Raw genomic sequence first — 22119 nt, forward strand, 5'->3', positions numbered from 1 at the left:
CATAACTGCGATGTGCTGCTCGAGCAATGCCCGGCTTGCCTGGTAACGATCTATGCCGCATCGATCGCCTGCAGAAATGATGACAGTCATCAGTGTCGCCGTCACGCCAGTCGATACGATGCGGATATTCCTCTCTATCGGCTTTAGCGCTCATCCCAGGAGCGGGCCGCCACCGAGGGATGCTGGGTAAAGGGAGCAAACGCGCTTTGAGCGAGTTTTTCAACGGGCCCTCTCGACAAGCGTCCAAGAGAAGAAACAAACGCGGCTATACATCTGATCGATAACCGTAATATCTCTTTCCGATACGTACGCGCGCAAGCCAGTGTGTATATACATACGCACGGTGATGTACTACGCTCATGCGTGCAGCTTCGTCGACACGGCAGACAAGTATGTGTCGCGAACGATGTTCCCAATTCGCCAAGTTTCTTTCTTTTTTTTTTCGTAAGAACAGTTCGTCATCTGCCGGCAGCTTCGCCATCGCCTCTTTCCGCAACACGCTTGGGAGGTCACCCGTTCTTACGAATAATGCCCCTGCGTTTGCGAACGGCTCTATAGATTCGCGCCGAAAAAGTCGCAAACTAATGCAACAATGAACTCGTTTCAACGAGTCTCGATCGCGGACGACGTGTTCGATGGCTCGCTGAAAGCCTGCCTATACGTGTCTCCTCTTCGGTCCAAGAGCTAGATCGCAGAAACTGTTGAAGCGAAATCGACGGCATTGGCACCCGCCCTTCTTCCAGCCACTCACGAACGAAAGCAACGCCGTACGTAATATATACGGCTCCTCAACGACTCGATTCGTCTTATACCAAGAGATTCCTGCCTATTGTAGAGAACTGCATGCAGTATACATGTATGCGTTCTGAGTAGGTTTTTTTCTTCTCGGTACGTTCTTACTGAGCCCCGGCTGGATGAAAACCAAAAGACAAAAATAAACGACACCTTAAGCAACTTCGACATCGGGACCACTTCGTAGCCTAGTTGGCCGCGTCGATATTGCTAGCAGAACCAGTAGCTTGCCGTTCGTTTGCCTCTCACTCTTGTTTTGAGACAACGAAGTTCACAGAGACAGACACATTATTTTACTCACCACACTCTTTCATAACGGCAGAAAATGACATGGCGTAGCCTGAAATCAATCATAACGTCGGCATGGAGAAACAGTTTGTTCAAATTGTGCCAAGGCATAGGCCAGCAACTGATAAGACGAATTTAAATTAGACAAACTCAAGCTAGCGTTAATCGCACTAACGTGGTATCATAAACGGTCTATTAGAGATGGATGATCCCTCTCACTTTCTCTATATTCACCCTTCACCGCGCGCACAGTAACCAGAACAACCACAGCTGAGCTAATCACTTCAGTTCACATCACGCATTCGCGGTCATCATTTAAGAGGAACGGCTCCCAAAAAAGGATCGATCACTCACGAATGAGGTTATGTAATAATACCCATACTTTCAGACAACACCTAGAGCTGCGAATGTGTTTCTTTGAAAAAGGCAAGTACGCCTACAAGCAAAACATAAACGTGTCGATGTAGATGGCTTCCCTTTCATTTGCTAGGGAAAAAATGTGTAAAGAAAGGCCGACTCCGGGAAGCCGAAACAAAACGTTATAAAGCGTAAGTCAATACGGCTGCATGCGCAACCCTGTAGAGCGTGAACTCTTGTGAGAAAGCAACGATATACGCGCTGGAAAATCGATGCCTTAGAACCCGAGCCGTTTTGTGAAATGTAATGTAGCAAATTTTCCTACAAAACGTACAACCGTGCACGGGCTCCTTCCAAATCAGGTTGATAGCCTTTCTACCTCAGTGGTCCGCGCAGACAGAGACACAGCTTAATCACTCTGAGCCATTTACGACCTTCCGCACAACTAAGCACTGCTCGTTGAAACGAGAAGGCGCGAGCGTGGGCGCATCTCAATTCGCGAGCGACAACATAATCAGCTTAGTTCGGCGCATATGATTCATGCTCCGATTCCAGTCATCCTTTTGCAAATACCCGTCACAAGGAGAATGGACAAAACGCGCGGAAGACAAACGAAAATCACGATGGCAACGTGCATCGTATACACATCACTCCTTCGCACAGAAACGCCACACCCTGGCCGGCAAGGCGAGAACACTACAGAGCGTAAATCAATTATGTGGCAAACCTTGGTGCTATTGCTGTGGTCAGTTGTTTATCTTATTTTTTATGCGTGGACAATTAACAGCGAGAAAAGGCTACGAGAACTGCTGGCGACGCCCAATTCGTTCCTCCTTTTCTTCCTTACTATAATTCTTCTGTGTATTTCTCCTGCCGTGCACGTTAGTTTAGAGATCATTAATAAGGAGAAAAACAGACATCCACCCATTCGTAGCAATCGCTACAAAGGAAACCCATACGGGTTCCTCGAAAGAAAAGCCTCAGAGTTGAAGAAAAATTCGACCTGGCCCGGGACTCGAACCCGGGACCACCGCCTTTCCGGGGCAGCCACTCTATCATCTGAGCTAACCAGGCGGCTAGCAGATAGCAGGGCGAAGTCGAATTTGTTGGCAACACACGAAGCAAAGATAAGTGTTTGACGTAGTAGTTCTGCGGATACCCACAAGGTGAAGAGAAGTAATTAATAAAGGGATTATGTGGATGTCTGTTTTTCCCTTTATTAATTACTTCTCTCCACCTTGCGGGTATCCGCAGAACTACTATGTCAAATAGTTTACATATCGTATACAGTTTGGTGCCTAGTTGAACTAAGCATTATTGCTATATCAATTATACGCGCAATCCAGGCGAATTTTCACTATCGTCATTGCCGTATTGTTCCGTTAAAGTCCAAGTGCGATAAGATCGTGCCTCGCGCACCAACGTATTATGTGTGTGCAAGTGAAAGTGCACGGGGGTGAGCCTAGAAGGATGGTGGCTTGATGCATGCCATCTTTTTACGCACCCAGTGTTGGAGGTCACGTGAACAAGAGCGCTCAAGTTTCGGAGACCCGTTGAAGCGAGAGGCTACACGAAACGTTTGCTAATCCGGCTGCCGGCGTTCTCCATCACGCCGGCTTTGTGACAAGGAGTGTTCGCGGTCATTGAGTGAGATCTATTCGTGTTTGCAGGTGCGCGCGTGACACCTTACTTGTTAGTTTAATCATTAGGTAAGTGCTTACTGCAATTCACACGGCTTATAAAACCACGAGCGTTGCTTCGTTAGTTGCTTAATGCTTTGCTTGCGTTATGTATGGTTCACCTTTTGGGTGAACCTGCAACATTTTAGTGAAACAACGCCTAAGCAGCCACAAACATTAGCGTATAGTGACACCATTTCACAGTGGACCTCTGTGTCGCACGAGCATGGCTTTCACAAATGTGTGACGAAAACTTCCGCGCTATCGTATTTTTTTTTTTTCACCATGATGTTGAAGCATGCTTTAAGTCGTTTTACAATGTTATCACTAAATGCAGTCAAGAACTAATCAGGGCAATTTTCCCACCTTGCTCTTTTCTGCTGCCTCTGAAATATACTTTAGAAGAGTTAACTGCTGGGCTAGTTGGTGATCTCTGAAATACGTGAGCACACGACTCCACTCGCTGAGGCTGCGTCGTGCACACCGTCAGTGCCGGCTCAAACTGCCAAGCGCTCAAGTTGGGTACGCGCTTATGCACGCATACGCACCACGACGCCGTGTTCAATTTGTTTTCCGCTTCTTAAGAGCTGTGGCGGCTTTTCATATTACATGCTCACCTTGTTGGAGCGACATATATTTCGCCAAAGTAGGATCTGTAAGCGACACTGGTTCTACGAAGTGATTATCACGCGAAAATGCATCGCTTGCGCGCAGTGTGTAGCATGCGGATGCAACTTGGTAGATACAAGTGCTTGTCTGCTTGAATATTAATCGGTTACAGGCAAGGGTAAAACGCACGCCGGCCAAAAACATAAAAAGAAAAAAAACAAGACGTTTCGGTTGTTTTTCTTTTAATGCTTTTGGTCGGCGTCCGTTTTACCCTTGACTATGAGAAATCCAGACGAGACGAGTTCTCGTCGAACTATTGATTTCAATAATCGGTTATATTGAGCTAAAGCCCGTTTCCATTATTTTTAATACAGTGAAATGCCACGCAGCAATAAACAGTAATTTGTTCGCTGAAGCTTGCGCGAACAGTGAATTAAAAATAAAAGCTTTGTAGCTGAGTGATCCCCTCGTACTGAGCTGAGTGATGCCGTAGTATCTTGTAGTGGATTCGCAGTAACAACTGGTGGGCAAAGCTCAACCTTCCTTCGTCGAAACGTGAACGACTTGAGTTGGATGTTGTCTCTTCGGCATTCGTTTGAAATCTTGTGAGCTTCACAATGAAATTCTCTTCTTAGAACGTTCAAGACATCACGTATTAGCGTTCACATTAACAAGCAAGAGAAAAAAAGCTTCTTATCTCAGCGTCGAAATGCCGGTACACTGATTTTATGAAATCTCCTACGGAGGAAATGCTTGGTGACCTCGGCTATAGTTATGATCCGAGAAAGTCCATACCTTCGTGTAAGTGACCATTTGCCCAAGTCTACAGTGACTAAGCAAGATTATATATTCAACAAGCAGCCTTTGATAATCATCAAGTTCTTGAAAGCAACATCGGGAGAAAAACTTTTTGTCATGTAAACATGCAGGGGAAACAAGGTGTGTCTTGCACAGCCAACAAAAATACTTCTCGGGCTGACTAAATTTTGGCAGCTAGAACTCACGGACAGAGATTTAGTTATTCCATCCAGCGTTCCCCGCCCATCTTGACAGCCCTGTCCACGTACTCTCGCTGTGATTACTCATCCGTTGTAGCATCCCGAGGTCACTGCGTAGAATATTGATTCATAAGAACAGCGACACAAACTTTAAGAAACCTTGTACGGGTGCTGAAAGCCTGTCTACCAAAAAACTATAATTAGTCGGCAGAAATGGCAAACAATAGAGCGACAATGGCGTGAGCAGATGTCCGTTAAAACGTGGCACAGTTCCGCGCTGGTCACCATGGCTACATTGCCCAGAACCTGTATACGCTAACCTCGCCACGGAATAAGTAGGTTTCATACATTGTTTTGGAAATGTCCTTGCGAAGAACAAAATGGTGTTCCGCATTCAAGGACAACTGCATCGCGTCCGTCTGTAATAAATATTTTCTTGCAAACCGACGAAAATGACATTCCACTCACCATGGCCAAACGCGCAGTTCTTGATACACATACCCTACTTGCTTACGTGAATCGCGAGCCAACGGCCAAAAATCGAAGCGCGATCGAAAGCTGCGGTAGCACGCTCCCTTGCTTAGGCGTGTACGAGATACCTCGTAAGGCATTCTGACCGAACAGCTCAGTATGCGACGACGCATTCGTCTACAGTTTGCTCGATATTTTTATCGTATATTGTGATTTGCCGCAAACATTGTATTACATGCCACGTTTCTCTTTTCACTTTGTTTCACATTCATGTATTGTGTAACCCACTTCCCCATACAATGCCCCGGCGCTTGAGGCTATGTGAAATCAACAAATAAATAAATCGTTCGGCTCAACGCTAAGACACTCATCGCGCTGCCGGCGACTTCAGCGATGTCATTCTGCGCTGGAGATCCAAATATTTTGCTGCAGTCATCCGCGAAGCATCTAGAGTACGCGCCGCTGCAGAAGGAAAGCAAGAAACTACGAATCAATGTTTATTTAGATGTCGCAGCGGTAACGGCAAACTTCTATAGCACATCCGTTTGCGAGGTATGCAGCAACATACAGGAGAGAACAGATCTGTTCCTGACATACATACTTTCTCCTAAAACGTCTCGCCATTTGCAATGTAAGCAGCCGAAACACTTCTTGAGAGATTCTACCGCTCCGCACTCCACAACACCCCCCCCCCCCCTCTTCTCCTCCAGAAGCACACGTTCACAAGTACTTTCTCGCGAGTTTTCCTCGTTATTCAAAGTTCGCCGGCTTTTTGAAAGTTTACTGACGTGTCACAGTCCGAACGTTAGAGGCGCTCGGGCGGAGCAATCGCTGGCCCATAGACTGCCACTGATCAGGCTAGCTCCACCTGCAGCTCCACCTGTAAAGCACAACAACCATGACATCAGCGCAAACTTTCATTTGCGCATTAGCTAGGTTCGGTAATAACGATACCGTTCAAGTGCGGCCAATAAGAAACGTCGAACTGAAATAAACAAACATGGAGCGTTAGTAACTTCGCACATTAGTAATATAGTGCGCAGCTTCGGGACTACGCGTGCTGATGCTACGCGTTAGCCGGTCGGACGCCATAGATGAATGGCCGCAAAATCATAGTGACCTGGCGGGTTTGTTCAACGTGCACCTGATAGACACACAACCATTTTTGCAAGTCATATATAGGAGGGTGGTCGCCGTGTTCGAGAATTTAAAAAAAGGCACAAAAAAAAGAGTGACATAAGCCATTCTTACGTTTCAACACCACCAAGTGTGTTAACGGAACATTTTCAACGTGTCAAATCACCACACCTCCTGACCAGACGTCAGTGCGGCGTGGACAACGACTAAAAGCGCTGACCTTCCCATTACCTGGAAACCGGAAAAAAGGATGAACGATTCGGAACCCCGTCAACCAATGGATAAGCGCAGTTTCAGAATTAACTCTTATTACCGGTCCCACAGGTCCGACCCGTACGGCCCCGTCAACGGCACGGGACACGACGCCTGACCTGACGGCGGTCCGAAACATTCCTTAAGCAACGTGGTGCAATACCTTTGAAGATCTCGGTAGTAACCACATGATCATAGAAACACGAATTCCTCAGGCGAGTACAACCCCTCCTTCTAAGCTATTCAAATGGACGGACTGGGACAAGGTCCGAAAGCAGCGAGTCGAACAGAGGGGTGACGAGACCATCGATGACATCGAGACTTGGATGGATACGCTCAATGGCGACATGAACAGGGCGACACAGACGGTTTCACCCGAAGTCCAAGTTGACAAGATCGACAGCCGACTAGCCCATCTCTGGGAAGCCAAGACATCGCTACACGCAAGATGGAAGAAGCAACGGCACAGCAGAAAGCTTCGTAAGAAGATCGCACAGATCAATCGCCAGCTAGAAGAACATTGCCGGATCTTAAGCCGCCAACAGCTGTACGGCATCTGCAACGCAGTCGACGGGCAGCTGCACAGTGGCAGCACGTGGCGTCTCCTTCGTCACCTCTCGGGGCAAACGCAAAGTAAGTCTGCTCTGCGTGCCAACTTGCAGTGCCTTTTGCACAAGAAACTGGCTACCACGAGTGATCAGCAGATAGTGTCACGCCTGCTAGACAAGTACTTCCCTCGAGGACCCGATGTTCAACACGGAGATTACACCGGCGAGACAAATGCGACACTCGATGAAGAATGAAGATCCGCGCAGTCCTCCGCGGCCTTAATGGAAAATCAGCACCTGGCCTCGGCAAAGTTACGAACAAGACTATACGAAGCCTCGATATGCATCGATCATCGCTCTTACAGCATACGTCAACAAATGCTGGCGAGCGGGTCGCATCACAGAAGCGTGGAAACGCTCTAAGGCAGACCTGATACCGATGCCGGGCAAGCCGTCCAGCCCCGGTAGCTTGCGGCCCATTTCCGTCACATCTGCGTTGGCAAGATGATAGAGCAAGCGCCCTTCACCCGTACCCACCGCCACCTCGAAGACACTGGAGCCTACCCACCCACTATGGTGGGCTTCCGGTCACACCTCTCTGCTCGAGACGTCATGCTCCAGCTCTACCACCAGATTACCAACGACCCAACTAGCGGCAACCGGGCCAACCTCGGCCTAGATCTTGAAAAGGAATTCGACAATGTAGCACACGCAGCAATCCTGAACCGAATTAACAAGCTCAACATGGGTGAGCGAAGCTATTACATCATAGACTTCCTTCAGAAGTCGTTCATAAAGTACCCTACGTCACGCTTGGAAGAGGCGGGTCGAACGTACATGGTGGCAACGACCGTCCCATCGGCGGACTTCACGGCACACACGTTGGCACAAAACGGCGCGCTTTCTAGTTCTTGGGTGGTGAACGGACCTCGTATACGGCCCGACGGCGGCGGCTACGTCGTTCCTCACGTAGACGGCAACTCCGCCAGCTCGCCAGTAAACTCGACGGGCGCACGCGACGCCGGTGTAGCCGTCGATTTGAACGAAGAAATCGGACCACGTCTCGGAGAGACACACGAGGGATACCCGTCGGTGTAGGGCGTCGTGGACCACGTCCGCCGCGTGCAGACGCGGTGACCAGACGTTGAGAGCCGCCAGCGAGAAGGCATATTGCGGGTCGGCGAGTCTAGGCGCACACGCTTTGGTGACGGCGGGAAACTGGTGCTTATGTATCACCGAAACCCGTCCATCAGGTCACAGTCCAGGTTCTCTCGGGCATGGCGGAACGTGTGCTCGAGCCGCCGCACCGAGGTGCGCAAACGAGACAGCTGTGGAAGACGACGACGACGCTTGAGCCCTCGCTGATGATGATCGTTGTTGATGATGATGATCGCGGTGATGATGATGATGATCGCGGTGATGATGATGATGATGATGATGATGATGACGACGACGACGACTACGACGACGACGACGACGACGACGACGACGACAGTTTCCTCTTGCCAATGAATGGTTCGTATTCGCTTAAGCACCGAGTGGCAACGGCGCCAGCTGTGGTAGGAGACGACGAGGACGAAGGCGTGAGCAGTTGGACAAGTTGCGCCGAGGGGCGCCAACAAGCTAGTTCGCGAGTAGTTCGCGGACGACGGAAATGCCCTAGCCACATACAGATTCGCTGTAAAACGATTAAGTGTGGTGCTCGAAGCGAAAGAAAAGAATAGTGGGCAGCAGTACAGGTTTATGTTAAGACAAAGCCCGTCGGAGAACAAGAGACTAGTAACAGCATAGTAGAATAAAGTGCGATAAGCAGAGAGCTAGGTATAGAGCGGAAGATCGGAAAGAAATGAGCGAAAGCCCAAAACGGAAAGCACGAAACAATAACGCGCTTGGCTGACTGGAGCTCAACAAAGCAAGCGACAAGTGCACGTGCGCTTCGTTAGAGAAAACTCGTAATGAAATCTGCGATGGCGGGGAGGCAGTTTCATTATTTTCTTTTTTTTTTCTTTTTTTTAAGTGAGGTTAAATGACTACAAGGTGTCCTCCCAGAATCCAGTGAAATGCCGATATAAAAAGAAATATGAAACATAAAGAAAGGCAGCACGGAGCCCAAAATGAGTTTCTTACTGTGCCTTAATGAACCAAGCAAGGCCAAACGCCGGACGTAGCTGACATACGGGTCTTCCGGTTTCCTAGGCACGAAGCACAGCGTGCCGAAAAATGAGACAGAACTGACAACCGCCCTTTACACGACCTTCGCGTTGGGATATCTGCTCCCTACACGGTGTTTATTTCTGTCTGCTTTCGCTTATCATGCCACTATGCGCGCTGTCGTAAGGCAAGCACTGGCCGAAAGACCCGCGTTGCGTACGAAAAGCAGTCTATATACTCACGACGGGTGAAACCTGGATAACTGAATATTGTAGCCTAGTGAAACAAGCCTGAAACTTCTGATTGTCCTGGTTTGTTTCTTTCTTATTTTTAAAGTATTATGCTGCTTAATTTAAGGAGTACAGTTTCGGTTCATTTGGGTTTGCGTACTACTCTTGTGAAAGAAAAAAAAAATTGATGCACCCGTCACCATAAGCAACGAACAGAATGAGACCATAATGCACTCGATATCAATATGCAATGATTGGACAGAAAGCATTCTTTCGAGGCTTCGTACAGAGAAAATATCGCGAAGGATTACGAGATGTCTCTTGGCTTCGTGTGTGCGTCTAGCTGTTGTTACAAGGCTGTCCAAACAACAAAGCATCATAGTGTTTCTTTAAAGTTATTTTTGCATACGTACATTTTGCTTTAAGTACTCGTTTTACTTCAGTGGTATGCCATTCGCACTCGCATAAATCAAGTTTGTAAACAGGGATAAGGTGCCTCAGAAAGGCTGGCCAACGTTTCGATAGGAGGACCTATCTTCGTCAAAGGCCTTCTGCGTCAAAAGTCATCTGCGTCAAAGGCCTTCGCCTTTGACGAAGATAGGTCCTCCTATCGAAACGTTGGCCAGCCTTTCTGAGGCGCCTTATCCATGTTCACAAACTTTATACCACAGTGTGCTATTCCATCTGTCAGCCCCTTTCTTGATTTCGCAAAAATCAAGGTTCTTATAATAGGGTCGAAAATATCTGGCGGCGAGGGACTTGTACTAACGTCAGTCGATTGAGTAATACACAAGCTCTTACTTTTCTTTGTTTCTCTCTCTCTCTTCTTCTTCTTCTTCTTCTTCTTCTTCTTCTTTTCGGAGTCTTTAATGCCTGTCTCCCGCAGCCTAAGTAGCACCGCAGGAGCATTTTCACGGCTCCTTGCGCTCGGGCAGCTGAGGCGTTTTACGCCATCGAAGCCCAGATCGGCCCACATTTGGACCGGAAATCTGGATGACTTTCCTGAGCTGCTCGCGAGAAGAAATGGCACTTGTTCGGCACGCGAGGGCGATCCGCAAAACACGAGCTCGACCTCCCACGACATCTCCAGCAAAGAGCAACGCATCGGCGCCAAATTCCTCGGAGGCCGGCGGATGTGGGCCCGAGCTATGGGAAGAGAATAAGCTACGACTTGACATTACTTGTCTTCCCGGCAAAAAAGTTTTCTCCAACGACAATTCCGGTCGCGACTGCTTGCTTCGTTGCTCGTCAACACGTGTGAGCCTCGATCTCGTTCTGCGTCCAGGTAGTAGGAAAACACGAGCCACCGCTGCGTGTGGGAGGGCAGTTGAGGTGATGTCACGTCAGGGACCGCCGTTGCAAGCAAACTTCCGTTGAAATCTCCACGGAGCCCTTACGGAGAAAGCGACAAAGGAAACAGAACCCCATAGTTCCGCGAGCGGATGTAGCAGAATGCAAGGCAAACAAACGTATATAGAGCCCCTAGGGTTGCTATTGCGTTCTTGTAGTATGAACCACACAAATTAGTCACGGGGACGCCCTCCGGATAAGGCAAAGGCTACATGATTCGGCAAGAACTGCTCATGCGCTTGTCTCTCGGCAGAAATGTTCGCTCAACATATTTCTTTCTGTGGGCGCAAGAGTCGTCAACGAGCCGACGAATCAGCGGAGAGCTGTGAAAAATACATCTAATCACACGAGATGGTAGGTAGCTGCCCTAGGTACTACGTACATAGCCCCTGGCCTGTCACTCTACCGCATCGGCAAAATGATTGGAAGCGAGACAGAAATGTGGGATGTTGTCGACTATATATATGTAAGTTATCGCCAGCAATGCAGGCGTCATTACAATCCAACACATGGATAGTTTCCATTATCGCTTATGTTCCATGCACCTTCACTTCTCCGCAGAAAGCTGCTAAGCAAAAGCGGTTATACCGGGGTGCTAATTGCAAGAAAGGTCGGCATGCGGCGTTTCGCTCCTTTAGTAACGCTCTGCAATATGTTTTTTTTTTCCTTTTTGCATATCACTCGCTCCCGGCTCTCAGGTGAAAGCGGACACAGAAAAATCGATAAGACATGCTACCTACATTTGTATCTGTCGTTTACGCTTAAGGAAGCTTAAGTATTGCGCCATCACCCTTACCTTCGTGGCAAGAATGGGTCGATGCGACCTGGCCACCATCTATTTAACGCGGTTACTCCTCGTGCTGTTGAACAGTTTCATTTGTCTCGACGTCGTGACAACTGCAGGGTAGTTTGAAATTCAAGAATAAACATGAGCACAAACAAAGAAGGAAGGAGGCTTTCGATGATCAAAGGTATGGGAGAAGAATGGCGCCGGATTATAAACAGAAGTTCCCTTCTAATGCAAATGTGACCGGAAACGCGTGGGGGCACTGTTCAGCTTGGGGGCCGACCTGAAAAATTCCAACAAAGAGCAACATACAAACGAGTGGAAACAAATGTAAAATCACGAAAGGGCAACGCGCTGCGAGAGCCTATAGGTCGGCGAAAGCTCTGATTTTACTGATTCAAGACGTCATTTATATACAGGGACCTAACCGTGGCTGCCGAATGCGAATAAAAAATAGAGCCACAAGGAAGGTTACGCAGAAGGGGCGCATAAAAGTCGTCTAGAGAGGGAAGAGACATACGGAAGTTAAGAAGTAAAACAGGTGTGCTTTGGGCCGTCATGGGAACATAAGCCAAGATATGCAGGATGTTGAGCGGATAAGTCTTAGGCGCAACAAAACCCTGGGTTTTTGAGGCAGAAATGAAGAAAAATTAAAGATCTCTAAACGTTTGCTCTAGGCGAAAAAAAGAAAAGAAAAAGAACAACAACAAAAAAAAAGAAGAAAGCTCGCACTTGTCTGCAGCAACAAACCAAAGCATCAACAGGAGAATCGACGTAAACGCTTGCTCAACTTTCGCGGTAGCCCAAGGCCCTGAAGAGTGCAAAACAAGGGGGCAAGAAAAATAAACGCTTCCGCGGCCTATATAGCGGCCCGCATAAGTCGACGAAGACGGCTTCGCGCCTGGTGCCTACGTCGGCAATAGGAAGGGAAAGAAAAGATAGAAATGGCTGCGCGGCTGACTTCTGCGGTCTTTTGCTGTTCTCTTCATCTTGCAGCCCCGAATCGCATATAGTGCGCGTGCGTGCGGCCGCAGCTGACGGTGTCGCACATGTCAGCGCCGCGGTGACAGCTGCATCCCCGGCGACGTCGCTTGTTAGCTGGCTTTTGACGCTTATGGTGTCGCCCAGCTGTCGTCGGAAGCGCACGACGCCTTTACATTCCGATGCCATCCTTGCGGAACGTTTTATTCCATTCGTAGATCAGAAAAGCAGTATAAAATGTACTGCAGGAAACATTAGATGCGTTCACATATATTGCATGCAAGCAGCCGTATAGCAGCGTTGGACACAGACTTCGACATTTTTGGTGCAGCTGACATTATCACTGGTTAATTGTGTCATGTTGAATGACACTAGCGTCCGAGACAGAAGAGGAATGGGACGAGTCTATAATGGGTGCATTTTCTTAGAAAGTCCAAAAGTTTTCAGAATTGGCTGTGGCATATATAGAACAATTCTAACCCCTGATCTGAGTTACTTACTGAGGCGGCGATTCTACGAGAAATTAAAAACTTAATTGAATAAGTAACATGATTACGCTATCTAATTTGTAAATTAATTATATTATGGCATATATATAAATATGCGTATTATAGTCGGTGAGTTCGCAAGGCGTATCCACTTGGAACAAATTATCTGGACTGCACCAGTTTCGAGATAGTAATTTTGAATGTGTCCTAAGAAATTCATTTGCATTACACTTACTTCTTTACGAAAACGCTGTTTCATTCATTAAAGCACAAAAGTAACTGGAACGTCAATGAATATCGTTGGACACATTGAAAATTAATACCTCGAAACTGGCAAACTGCTGAGAATTCGCTACAAATGGATACGTCTTGCCAACTCGCCGGCTATAATTCGCAGATTTGAATTTGTGACGTAAAATGAATAAATGGGGTAACTGTGTTAACTATTTAATTAGGCATTCTAATCTTTCGTAGAAGTAATGGGCGCCTGATCGAGTAATTTAGATCAAAGTTTAGAATTGTGTTACGTAGAACAGGTAACTGTATAAAAATTTTGGGCCTTCTAAAAAAACCGCGGTGATATTTCACCATTTCCAGCGGAAGCAAGGCTAAAGTCACGCATTCTTCGTGCGTGCTTGCGCCTGCTGAGGCCTACGTATGCTTCATGCGCCAAGCTGTGTGTGGCCACACCACTCTTCTTACAGCGCCCGTTGGAGATGCTGCGCTCTTCAAAGGAATGATAAATCGTTTCATACCTTCTCTCTTTAGAGCGCAGCTCTTATGTCCCCGTTCCTGCGGCGAGCGAAGCCTTCGGCATCGGCGTCGGTATAACTGAGCGAACGAGCACAACAGCGAATAATGAAAGAGTGAACGCGGAGCGGCAGGTGAAAGTCGCGAGCCGCGAATGGCGGAGACGAATGAGCGCGGCCCCTTGAGTAGTTACGTGCGCGGGGGAAACTGGTATCATGCAGACCCGCCCGACCGCTCAATGCGTACTCGTATCTTGACCCAGCCGGACCGCTCCTTCCGAACTATCGTCTGGTAGCGTCTGCTCGCACTCGCGCTTGTTCGGTTTGCTTGGTTTGTTGTTGTTTTTCGCGCTTGTTTCGACTGTCATGGTTTCAGATTGTTTTTTACGATGATGAGCCTAACCCAGGCGTTCTGATGGAAATGTTTTTGGAGACAGTGCGCCATATCCGATTCTGTATGATAAGACCGACCCTGAATACAAGAACGCGAAGGTGACACCGAGTACCTCATTCTCCTTCCCTTTGGAACCCGGCGACACCGCAACAGAAGAGAGCACACCAACATGATTATGATCAGTGGCAATGACGTCGTCATCTTCATTAGACATGACTCGCGTTAATAACGAAGGCCTAAGAATTTAAACACTGCGTTTCCCTTCGCCTGACATCAGGTGAATGGAAGGCATGCGACATCTCGCACCTACAAAGAGGAGGCGACATTTTCACCCTGTCACGTGACCACAGCAGCGGCTCGCCGCCAGTTCGTGTGGCCGCTCTCGCGCAGCTGCGTTTTAACGCCGGCGGTGCGCGATTTACCGCTAGTATGTATGGGGCTTTCTGCGGTGACGATCACTGCGAGATGGCGCTAGAGTAGTGCGCGTCGTCTGTTCATCGATGACGCCATCGATGACGCGTGCGGCGAGCGCATCAAAACGAAGCGCTGCATGAGCGGAGGTCTGTGTGCGGCGGCTGCTCAGAATCGCGCCTACGCGTCCACCGCGCGCTGCCCCTCGCGGTATCCCGATTAGCGAGGCAGTCGCAGTACACTTCGCTCATTTACAACGCACGAGACAGATTGTCCGCGCCAGCCAATATATCGCGGAACGAAAACACGTATACAGCTGCGCTCAAACTTCGCATTAGGGAGTATCATATTCGTCGGTGATTTTTTTTTCTTCACCCCATCATTTCTATCTTTACTCCCAGTAAAGAGTCGCCAACTGGGCGCTAGTTACTGTGGTTAACCTGTCTACGTTTCATCTCTTATTTTCTGCCTCACTATCCCCTATTCCCGTATACTGGGGCGATTGTGGTAACCCAGGGCGTCAATCAAATGTCTTTTTGGAAAGCGAAGCCAAGCAGCGCCCCCGCACATCAGCAGACGACAAACCAGTGCTTACAGTTTCAACAATTTAGAACTAATATTCTCAGGACCAGGCGTGATGTATAGGATATACGGGTATAGGGTGCTCTTTTTTTATATCTATGCGAGAAGGCTAACTCGTTTATAAGTTGCCACGTGGGAAAAGTAAATAAGATCACATGAGCTTTAGTAATTTGCCATTGTTCTTCCTGTTGCATATCTTCAAATCTGCAGTCAAGGCCTCATGTCCTTAGAACATATGTAAAAAAGAAAACGCTGGTCTGTGGTGTGGGAGAACTCTGTTTATGGATTTCCCCGGAATTCTTGTTAGAGACATCCGCCATTTACATAACATAACATCAACGCTAAACGGAACTGAAACCCACTGAAGCCGCGCGACATTCATTTCATCTTTAAAGGAATAAATAGGTTTAGACTGAAATATGTTTTGACTTAAAAAGCATTCTTTCAAAAAATATATCTTCGTTAACCTCGTGGTGAAAGGTACATTATGAAGCAGTGCAAATGAAGATTGCAGTTAGAATATTAAGGCTTCTCGCCGAAACCCCGCGCCGGCACACGTGGGACTTCAGAAATTTCAAATTATTGTCGTATTTTAGTTTTTATTACTCCACAAAAGCTTTTAAAACTTACGAACGTCCATCTACGAAGGTCCAACGAAGGTCCAACGAGGCCTATAGCAGACGCCGTCAAAATGCCTGACGTCACCGAAACATGGGGAGGGGACTTGGAGGCGGCGCCGACATGCGTCTTTTGCGCTTGGGCCATTTCTCATTTATTAAAGCTTAGCTCGCTGTAAGAGTGCCTTTGTGTTTGGCATTGCAGAGAAGAGTAGTTTACTAATACGGCTCAAATCATTTTTTTTTCCTTTAGTGCGAACTTAAAGCCTTCATTAAACGTCGCGTCTACACGGAAGTTGCGGCGAGGGAGACGGCTAACGGCGACGCAGCTTAACCTGACCATATAGAAATGCGCGCCGTTCATGTGATCGCGCGTAGGACAAATACCAGCAGTTTCGAGATCCCAACTCTTACAAAACTTTTTATAGAAAGTCTATAGACAGTGTACAGACGTCTACAGACTGTCTATGGACTTTCTATAAAAAATTTTTTGAGGGAACGGAGACCAGAAGGCCGCTTCGTCCTGCGAGCGGCTCGACTCCGCATGCGCGCCGATGAATCGAATGTGCGGCTGACCTCAGCGGGACGGCAGGCGCGCACGTGAGCGCGCTAACCACACACAGGGAGAGCGACAGCCACGCGCGCGGTACACGAATAGCAGCGGGGTCCCATGCGAAGCACGTCGCTGCTGCGCGCGCGGACAACGAGGCGCACTCGAGCGCGAAACCATTGCAATGCCGCGCTGCGGTCCACCGCTGCGGCCATACCGCGCGATTAGGATTCCAGCGCGGTATAGAGGCGACGGTGTCGCCGCAGTAACGCTATGAGAGAGAGAGAGAGAGAGAGAGAGAAAGAGAGAGAGAGAGGGGGGAGGGGGCTTGGAGAGCGTGGACCCTTTAGCGCGGTGCGAACACGGCGAGGCAGGCTTGCTGCCCGACTCCGTGCTTGTTCTCCCGAGCAAAGTAAGTTTTGCAAGCGACACAACAAGAAAACGGAGCAAGAAAAAAAAAAGAAAAAGAAAAACCTCGGCAAGTATTCAGGTTGGCCGGACCGAAGGCACAGATGAAACGCAGAAGCGGCATTGGCGTTGAGCTGCTCGTGGTTCGGACACATAGATCTCTGGCTGGAAATGCAAAATGAGAGTGGGAGAGGGAGAACGGGGTGTGGGATGGAAGCACCAGATGGAAGGTTCGCAGCAATCTGGGTCCACGGCGAATTGTCGCTTTGTCTCATTTCGTCTTCAGTTTTCAGAGACGTCAAAATTGCATGTAGTTGAACATATGTTTTCCCTCGGTGCGCAAGAAGTAAGCTTGTAGAAAATAGACACAAAAAAAGCCAATATAAATGCAGGTTTAGCTTAATAGGTTCTAAATACGGCGTTACTACTTTAATAGATCGTATTAGCCATAGAGAATAATGTAGATTATGATCGCAATGCGAGAACAATCATAGCAAATTACTTTTTTTTTTCGTGAAGATGCTCATCCAACGCAGCTTTACAAAGCGCAGTTTACTACTTCGGGATCAACGATAGAGAGCACGGGATTCTGCCTGCTCAAAAGTTTTCATCTTTGTTCTTCCATGAAAAAATTTCGTTGTAGATGAATTAAGCCCTGCTAGAACAAATTAATTCAAGATTTTCTCCTATTACTGTGGCCTTGATTTTTTTCAGAGCCACCTTGATTTCGTATTTCTCACATGTATTATGTCGTTGCAAAATGAGACATAGCCGGCGCCACTTAATCGCGCCAACGACTCCTAAATATCACTTGTTTATAATATTCCCAACTTCAGTCCAACGGCTGCACGCTAACTATAAGAACGGTGGCTTTAGAAGTATGCAATGAATTGACGCCACAGCAACAACAGCTGCAGCACAAAAGAAGGGAAAAAAAGCACGAGCAATGGAAGATGGGAAATGGAAGACAAGGCATATTGCAGGTGCGAAATTTCCGCTTGAAACTATAGACCAACAGCTGTGGTTTGCGGTCACAGACAATGCATCATTCACCAAAGCCAGATAAGGTAAACGTGAACCCAACCGCAGCGACTGTGTGTGAGAAACTCTCCCGCGGCGGATGTTTGGGAAAACAAAGCGTGTGCAGCAATCTCACCGCAAAAGCGCGGCAGAATTCCCTACTGAAGCCCCTTCATACTGTGCCTTCTATCAAACTTTCTTCCCGCGCCTGCCGGGCTATTTCAGGAGCACGTGGGAAACGCTTGTCCAGCTAATACCGGAGAGACGAAAGACGGTATATGTCAGTCAAGTCGCGCCACTTCCGCGCCACGTGTCCGTGCCCCTCGTATCGAAGTTTCTTTCATCGCCGGCTATAGCGTAATAAAGGAAAGGCGAAATCGGCACCGCCTTGCTGGGAGGGCAACAGCCGCGTGGTGGTGACACCTCCATGCGGCGTCGATGGCGGCGCCGTTTCGGCCGCGGAATGGCCCTAGTGGCCGAGCAAGGCACGTGACCCCCCGTCGGCGGCAGCACATAGCGCAGCTGACGCCACCCCGTATCGGGCAATCGAAGGAGCAGCCAGCGCACCCAGTCGTAAACTCTCCTGGCCCGCCATGCCGGGCAGGCAGCCGACCACCCGGCATGGCTCATAATAGCCCACCGGCTCCGGCCGGAAGATGGCGCCGTTCCGGAAGTAAGAGGCAGCTATAGGAGAGGGAAAGGGGTTGGCCAACTGAGCAGCCGGAGAGAAGCCGAACGAGCAGAGGCTGTCGCACTCGCCTGGTGATTTGTGGGCGGGAAGCCATGTTGATCGCTCTTCGAGCAGGGAGGAACTGCCGCCGACGACGTCATCGGGCGCCCTTCCGTCGAGGCCCTCTTCTGGTCTTGCTTCTCCTGCGAGAAAAATAAATATGTATAGCGGATGTGGCATGACAGCGATGTTTCTGGCAACAGCATGTTCGCAACTTTACAATATACGTACTAGCGGCCAGTGTTTACATATATGTAGGTTAATTTAGACGCTTTGGATCCGATTTGTTCTTTGATGCAAGCCAAGCACTTTCATTTCATGCTTGCGTTCAAAAACTCAATAACTTGACAAATGAAACAACTATAGCAAGCGATAGTGGTAGGCTCAGGTGATGAAGATCCGTATGTAAGCTTTCTATTTTATTTTATTTTTTGTGTTGAGCGAAATTGCATGAACGAGGTATATTTAGGGCACGGTGACGATCACTGCGCATGCCGCATATCATTACAGATAAGCGTATCGGGAAAGCCATGAATACTTTGTTTAGCGCAAAACGACACACACAAGAAAGACGACAGGACAAGGCGCTTGGCGGTACCCGCGTGCGAGAGCACGACCTTTCAAGAGGCAATTCGGTTTCGAGATAGCCTTTATCTAAGCGAAAATCAGAACAGCCGATGGTCGCGCTTCACGCGTTGCGGTGCGTGGTTGATGCGTGGTGCTATAACCATCGCAGACCCATACGACGTCGGAACGCGCTGCACGTAGACGGATGGCGGGGGCTTTCGGCGCTGCCCGTACATTCGGTTCGTCACCGAGCATCCTGCGCTCGTTCATTCGTCACGCCGCGGGAAGACCGACGGCCTGATCCGTCGCTGGTCGCGGGACCCTCCGGCGATCCCTCCGGCGATTAATCAAGCGCCAGCAGTGTTCCTCCGTGTCCTCGCAGCGGGATCACCGCATCCGTAGGAATAACGGACAGATGCCGGAGCGCCCCCTATGTCTCCGTCGTGACAGTAACAACGGGGCGCCTGTCTTGCGCCAGCGCGCGGCAGATGCCTTTGTTCTTTTCCTCTTGTACCGCTTCGCCGCTCAATCCAGAACGCCGCGATATACGGATGCCGGCTGGCACGGTACACCGAGGGTAGATATTGCGTCGTTTGCTTTTTCTTCGTTCATTCTAACGATGTGTGGCTGCTTGCGTGTCATCGTTGCCATCATTGTCGTCATTGTTGTTGTTGTTGTTGTTGTTGTTGTTGTTGTTCAAAATAAAGTACCTGCGTATTGCTATAAACAATGTGGTCTAAGCTTCGCTTTCTTGAGGTGCACTCCGCGGATCGGTCACCGTGCATACCCGGTGTCGTCGCGGATACCTATCGCCCGTTGTCGCTATGGGAACTGTCGTCTCGGCGCGGTTTCGGACTGTCTGTTTTAAAGCGCAGCTTCATATGGCTAGGGTACCATAGAATTTTCGTGTCCGCACACAAAAGCTTTCATCATCAATGACTCATACAAACGTAAGCAAGCAAAAAATGCAATTGCTCATAGCTCCGTAAAACACAGGCTACAAGTACTCAGCAAGTGAAACGAACAGTGCTTACGTCCTTACTTCTCAAGCATACACCATACAGAGCATGTTTAAAACTGTCATCATCAATGGCTCACAGCCGCGCTGACAAAGGTAACTCCCTCTTCGCAATGGCGGTCGTATGCACGAAAGGAAAGACCGTGACGGCGGGCTGCATAAGGACCAGATCATCGGAGGCAGCGGAAGAAACGGCAATCGCATTGGCTGTAATCAACGATTGGCAACAGTACAGAACAATAATCAGCGACTCCAAGACGGCTATTAGGGACTTCACAAAGGGCTGGGTCTCCACCGAGGCGGCTAAAATCCTGAACCGCTGAGCAGAAAACTTTAAGAACGGTAAAATTACACCCATATACCTCAAACGGATCCCGGCACATATGGGAGAAGTAACCACGAACGCCCCTCCAAACCTCAACGAGAAGGCCCACCGAGCCACGCAAAAACTAACCCACCGCGGCACGGACAGTGACGGCCCAACACCCCGCAACTCCCGGGGAAGGGGGAAGGACTGCGGCGGAGGCGATAGAGAACACGGAGGAGGCGACGACGACGAAGAAGCGATAAAAGACGACAGGGACAGGCTGGTCACGTACCACGATACACCGACACACTACAGGAAACAAATAGAAGCATACCCACAACCCCACAAACAACTCGACAAGTCTCAAGAAACAGATTGGAGAAGGCTGCAACCAGAACGTTCCGCAATCCAGGGGCCCTATAACGTAAAACTATTCCAATATGTTTCTATTCCAATTTCCTGACGTCAAATTTGCGTAACCACCGACGCAAGCACCGGGCGGTCACCCATAGGGTTGTCTGAACAGACCAATCAAACGCTCTCCTCGTTCATAGGACGTCCCTTTTGTTTGCTTGAAAAACGAATAACATTGCCTACACTGAGCGGCTTGTTGTATCTAATTGGCTCACAAGAAGCGAGGAGAACGCTCAAGTGGAGAGGGATTCGATGGGGCCGAGCCACTGCACTGAAAACCGATAACCGGATGAAGAGGGTGGTGCTGGCGTCTGCGATTGGTCGGCTTTCCCTTACTTAGCTTGTGGTGGCTGGTCGAAAATCGCGGCGGCATGCAACGGAAGCTTAAGAATGACGCTAAAATTGACCCTCAGCAAAGAAGAGTTGGCAGAATGAGGTAGTAAACGTGCCGAAAGTGCTTGAAAACGTTACACGGTCACGCAAGAAGTTTTATTATACGCAAATACACCCATGCTCTCCGGCAGGTGCGAGTAGCCAGCGTCTCAGCGATCGGCGGCAGCTATCTTTTATTCCTTTCGGAACGGGGCAGCCTGCGGCTATTCCGAAAAAAATTCAGTTTTGTTCGGCATATTAATGCATCTTTATCGCGTACACGTCACTTTGACGCGGTGAGTTTGTGCAGTTTTGTGACGTCGCGTGACAGGCAGGTGAAGTGGGTGCAGCCCGAAAATTTTTCACCAATAGCCGAGGGCTAATGGCGAAAAGGGGTCGAATCAGAAATAACTGTTTTTCTTTTTTCTGTCAAATCATGCATAATCAGTGTGCACACATCATATCAGATGGGGAGGTATTGCGGTTTTTTAACGTCGCGTGACAGACAGGTGAAGTGGAGGGTGGTCGAAAAAAGTTTTTGACCAATCGCGCAGGGCTGATAGCAGAATTGGAATAGAAAAGTTTGGAATAGTTTTACGTTATAGCGCCCCAGTACACTTAAACAGAGTAAATTCAACACAATACCCAGACGCGAGCTGCAAGCTTTGCAGGCATTAACACGCAGACATGGCGCACATCTTATGGAAATGCACAGAGATCAGCTCAATATATGTAGAGGACAACATAGAACCGGACCTTTTCGAGGAGCGATGGCTAAGCGCTCTGACTAGCTCGGAACTAGACGACCAACTATGGGCTATCCAGCGGGTCCTGGCAGCGGTGGAAAGGCTATGCCTCACCG

At 48.7% G+C, this 22119-nt stretch overlaps 1 protein-coding gene across 6 annotated transcripts in view; it reads right to left on the bottom strand.

Moving 5' to 3' along the window:
- Positions 1 to 22119, bottom strand: part of LOC135900324 (kin of IRRE-like protein 3) — a 636778-nt gene that overhangs the window by 98399 nt on the left and 516260 nt on the right. For all 6 annotated transcript variants that reach the window (XM_070531960.1, XM_070531961.1, XM_070531962.1 and 3 more), the window contains one exon: positions 18609 to 18722. In XM_070531960.1, the coding sequence (XP_070388061.1) occupies positions 18609 to 18722 (114 nt within the window). The remainder of the gene's footprint in view (positions 1 to 18608; positions 18723 to 22119) is intronic.

Source organism: Dermacentor albipictus, chromosome 1, assembly GCF_038994185.2.
Source record: "Dermacentor albipictus isolate Rhodes 1998 colony chromosome 1, USDA_Dalb.pri_finalv2, whole genome shotgun sequence".
Lineage (NCBI taxonomy): Eukaryota > Metazoa > Arthropoda > Arachnida > Ixodida > Ixodidae > Dermacentor > Dermacentor albipictus.